Raw genomic sequence first — 5,046 nt, forward strand, 5'->3', positions numbered from 1 at the left:
CCGCGGGCCCGGGGAGCTCACGCGGCGGAGCGCAGGCCCGGGAACGGCCTACGGAGAGCGGCGAGGGCCGGCGGGGAGAAGCGCGGCCGCGATGGCGAACGCTAGTGAGCCGGGCGGTGGCGGCGGCGGGGCCGAGGCGGCCGCGCTGGGCCTCAGGCTGGCCACGCTCAGCCTGCTGCTGTGCGTGAGCCTGGCGGGCAACGTGCTGTTCGCGCTGCTCATCGTGCGGGAGCGCAGCCTGCACCGCGCGCCTTACTACCTGCTGCTCGACCTGTGCCTGGCCGACGGGCTGCGCGCGCTCGCCTGCCTCCCGGCCGTCATGCTGGCGGCGCGGCGCGCGGCGGCCGCGGCGGGGACGCCTCCGGGCGCGTTGGGCTGCAAGCTGCTGGCCTTCCTAGCCGCGCTCTTCTGCTTCCACGCGGCCTTTCTGCTTCTAGGTGTGGGCGTCACCCGCTACCTGGCCATCGCGCACCACCGCTTCTACGCCGAGCGCCTGGCCGGCTGGCCGTGCGCCGCGATGCTGGTGTGCGCCGCCTGGGCGCTGGCGTTGGCCGCGGCCTTTCCGCCGGTGCTGGACGGAGGTGGCGCGGACGACGAGGACGCGCCGTGTGCCCTGGAGCAGCGGCCCGACGGCGCCCCGGGCGCGCTAGGCTTCCTGCTGCTGCTGGCCGCGGTGGTGGGCGCCACGCACCTCGTCTACCTCCGCTTGCTCTTCTTCATCCACGATCGCCGCAAGATGCGTCCCGCGCGCCTGGTGCCCGCCGTCAGCCACGACTGGACCTTCCACGGCCCGGGAGCCACGGGCCAGGCGGCTGCCAACTGGACGGCGGGCTTCGGCCGCGGGCCCACGCCACCTGCGCTGGTGGGCATCAGGCCTGCAGGCCCGGGCCGCGGCGCCCGGCGCCTCCTGGTGCTGGAGGAATTCAAGACAGAGAAGAGGCTGTGCAAGATGTTCTACGCCATCACGCTGCTCTTCCTGCTCCTCTGGGGGCCCTATGTGGTGGCCAGTTACCTGCGGGTCCTGGTGCAGCCGGGCGCTGTCCCGCAGGCCTACCTGACAGCCTCGGTGTGGCTGACATTCGCACAGGCTGGCATCAACCCGGTGGTGTGCTTCCTCTTTAATCGGGAGCTGAGGGACTGTTTCAGAGCCCAGTTTCCCTGCTGCCAGAGCCCCCAGGCCACACAGGCCACCCTTCCCTGCGACCTGAAAGGCATTGGTTTGTGAGGTGCGCTCTGCCACCCAGGCTCCCTCTGGCTTCGATTGTGACCGCGCTTCTTCCCCTTCTGTCCCGTGTCTGGTTTTTCTCCGCTGCCTTCACAAGACTCTCAAAGTGGACACGCACTTGGATTGTACAGACTCCTGTTCTGGGGGCGGGGGAGGGGATGCCGTGGTCCAGTTCCGTCCTTCTAATTATACTTCCCTCCTGGCGGTAGGCCCTGCAGTCTTTTTTGTACTGGTACCGACTTCTTTTCTTCCACGTGTGATTTTTTTTTTTTAAATAAAGGCTACACTGGTTTTATTCATGCAAAGTTTCCTAGAGAACATGGCCAGTTTTCTACAGAAGCTATTTTTGACCACCTCAAGTGGCATTACCTTTGATTGCAGTGAAGGAGAGAGAGCTAGGGGATCTTCTATTGGAGATGGAAGAGAGAGACAGAATTGTCTGAAGTCCCCTCTGAATCACAGGGCACAGGACTAGGTGTGCCTTGTTTGCAAGTGCGGGGAACTTTCCCCAGCGGTGACACTGGATTTGCAGAGGAAAGGGGCATGGGTAGGAAGGCAGTCACTTTTGAGTCAGCTAATAAGCAAGGTTTGGAGGCCTGTTTATATTCCTTTAAAAAGTACGCATCAGCAGTAGACTGCTGCTCTGTATATCAATCTTGAACGGAAATGTTGTGAGACTGTGACTTTTAAACAGTAAAGTGTTTTGGATAGTAATGTGGAGAGAAAAAAAAAACAGTATTGCATGTGTTTGTATTGATCGGGAATTGCAGATGGGGCGGGCTCTGGAGGTCAGAGAACCACAGGTTGGTTTGGGTTTGGGGTTTGGGTTTTTGGTTTTTGTTGTTGTTGTTGTTTTTTTTCCCAGTAAAAAGTTAAAATACTTTTGTGGAAATGGCTTGTGCTTTGATAAGCCCAGTTTTGCTCTGTCTTATAAAGCTAATTTTCACTCTGAAGACCTTTGTCCGTGGTAAAAAGAAATGGGATATAATGGTGCCTCTCCCAGGAGACAAAACGTTTTCCTGCGGTGTTTGCTGAGTTAGGTGGTGCTGTTCTATTGATAGCTGATTTAAATGATTAATAAGAACTATAATTTAAAATACTATCTCTTTGTTAGACATTGTCATTTGGAACTGAAGGACTACATTGCAAGTACTGTATAATACTTTTTGCTTAAACTGCTATGTTTTTATTAATGTAACTTGCGTTTTGAAGATTTCTATCTGTACTTCTCTTTGCATTACATAAATACACCAGTATTTTCATTCTGGAGTGGCTGTGTTGTTGTTGTTGTTGTGGTTCTTGTTGGGGGGCAAGTCCCTTTAGGCTGTGGCTAAGGAGCTCACACTCTCGGTCCTTTAGTATGTGCTGTTCCAGATCAGGTTTCTGGTTTGGATCTTAGCATTTCTGAGAGATTTGGAACCCTTTGTGAGTGGGGGTGGGGATTAGTGCGTGTGTTTAGAGTGTATGCCTTTGCACACAGAGGCCATTTGGCCGCTATTGGTCTTTCTCTGTTACTCTCCATGTTAGTTTTTGAGACAGGGTCTCTCACTTGCGAACTGGCTGGCTTGTAATCCCCAGGGACCCTCCTGTTTCCACCTCCTGAGCACTGAAGGTGACAGACAGGTGCACCCAGATTTTTACTTTTTATGTGAACTCAGCTTCTCATACTTTTGTGGGTTACCACTGAGCCATCTCCCCAGCTACTGCCTTTTAACTTGAGAGTGCAAGATAAAAATGGGAAAATTGGGGCTGGCGAGATGGCTCAGTGGTTAGAGCACTGGCTGCTCTTCCAGAAGGCCTGAGTTCAATTCCCAGCAATCAAATGGTGGCTCACAGCCATCCATAATGAGATCTAGTGCCCTCTTATGCCCTGCAGACATACATGCAGGCAGAACACTGTATATATAATAAATGTTTTTTAAAAGGGGGGAGTCATCTCTTTAAATGAAAGAAACAGTGAACACACATACTATTTTAAATGGTTTTAAACACAAAAGCAATGGGTTGGAGATGAACCTCAGTAGGGGAACACTTACCTAGTCCCAGCCAGGCCTTGAGTTTGATTCCTAGAGCCACAAGGAGGAAAGATAATTTTAAAAAAAGAGAGGTATGACCAAAGTAATCATTTTTGACATAATGGATGTAATAAATCTATGGTTTATTTTGAGCATAGTATTAACTATTGAACACTAACTCCAAGAGAGGTGAACAATAAGACCCTGTGGGCAATCTTTCTCTAATCTGCAGCATTATTTTATTCTGCTTGGGAAAGTTGAAGACCTGTTCTATTTGGAAGGCTCCTTTACTCTCTGTGAATTTAGATCAAATAAAGTTCTGCCCTTGGGTTTTCAAGAAGGGCAGGGCTAATAAACCCTCTGCCACACTTCTGTCCAAGTGAGGTCACCAAAGCCAGGTTTTATTCAGATTATTTAGTACCTGCAAGCCACAGGACCCCACCCTTCACTGTGCGACCTTGACCTTGAGTTATTCCAGCCTCAGGGAGCATTTAGAGAGACAACCTCACCTGCTGCTGCTGGGGCCCCTGAGATCTTGGGATAGTTTCAGAAGAATTAGATTGACTTGCATACACAAGCTAGTGGTTCCTGTTGGGGTGTGCTGAGTCAGGGACCCTTCTCTGGGGGGAAGTCGTCTTCCACAGCCCTCCCTTGTTTCAAGACAGGACTTACTTTCTACATGCTGGGTGCGAACTTGGTCACAGAGGAAGGTACGGTTTCCAGTGAGGATTCGAGGCAGAGCAGCACGCAGCGGTCATCAGGGGAAGTGCAGCTGTGTCCCCAATACTCAGCTCCTTGTGGCAGAGCAGATACAGCGCACTCAGGGAAGCCGCAGTGAGATGGCTCATTTTCTAATTTGGGACATTAATTCAGCACACTCCTCTCCCCAGGGTGAGCTGAATGAGCTGTCCCTATACTCAAAGCAAAAGAAAAAAAAAGCTATGTATAGAAATCTCCATCTGCACTTCCTGGCATGGATTTATTGAGTTTAATCAGGTTTAGGTCTTTTGGTACCCTCTGTCAAATAGCTTTACAGAAAGAGTAGAACTGTGTAAATTGAAACCTGGCTTTCCTTTTTTTAAAAAAAAAAATGTGGGTACTTCTAGAAAAAATTGGGAGCGTGTAACAAACCGGTAGCCATAATAATAAGTAATCTTTGGATCCACTGTCAGCTTTGTCAAATTGGTTTCCATTCTTTTCATGTGTGTGCCTGTGTGGTACACACGAGTACATGCCAAAGCGTGCACGCGGAGGTCAGAGAAGAGCTTGAAGAAGTTGGTTCTTTCCTTCACCGTGCCAGGCTTGGTGAGTGGCCAGCGAGCTCCTCTGCTGACCCGTCTCACCAAGCCACCTCTTCTTTTTTCCCCCTTTCCTTTCTTATTGCTTCTCTCTCTCCCATCTCCCCCTTTCCTTTGTCTCTTTTTAAAGAATGGAAATATAAGTATTTCAGCACATTCTTTGGTCTGGCCATCAGCCCCCTGTCTTTCAGATGTCCTGCCCTGTAGGAGCGGTGAACTTCTAGGTCTGCTTTACCACGTCCTTGTTTCTTTGGTTTTGGTGGTGGTGGTTTCATTTCTTCAGCTGAAATAGCAATAGAGAAGACTGGACCCTGCTGAAAACATAACCAGTTCCCAAGTGCTGTAGGCCTGGAGCAGAGGTTTAACAAGGACTGTCTGGGTCATCAGTCAATGCCAGCTCTCAGAGGTGGTCTTAGCCATCAGATGGCGACATCCCCGATCATTCAGACAAACTGTGGCTATGACACGCAGTCCAGCAATTCCACAGGTGTCTCAGCCTCTCCTAATC

General features: G+C 51.3%; 1 protein-coding gene across 1 annotated transcript; it reads left to right on the top strand.

Moving 5' to 3' along the window:
• Nucleotides 1–6: 6 nt before the first annotated feature.
• Gpr27 (G protein-coupled receptor 27) lies at nucleotides 7–2,494 on the top strand. Its single transcript, XM_005364941.3, has one exon. The coding sequence runs from the start codon at nucleotides 92–94 to the stop codon at nucleotides 1,223–1,225; it is 1,134 nt and encodes a 377-aa protein (XP_005364998.1). The 5' UTR covers nucleotides 7–91; the 3' UTR covers nucleotides 1,226–2,494.
• The last annotated feature ends 2,552 nt before the right edge of the window (nucleotides 2,495–5,046 follow it).

Source organism: Microtus ochrogaster, unplaced genomic scaffold (genome assembly GCF_000317375.1).
Source record: "Microtus ochrogaster isolate Prairie Vole_2 unplaced genomic scaffold, MicOch1.0 UNK1, whole genome shotgun sequence".
Taxonomy (NCBI): domain Eukaryota; kingdom Metazoa; phylum Chordata; class Mammalia; order Rodentia; family Cricetidae; genus Microtus; species Microtus ochrogaster.

Excerpts from the sequence above, each read along its gene's own strand:
- Gpr27 (XM_005364941.3), top strand. The coding sequence starts at position 92 with ATGGCGAACGCTAGTGAGCCGGGCGGTGGCGGCGGCGGGGCCGAGGCG.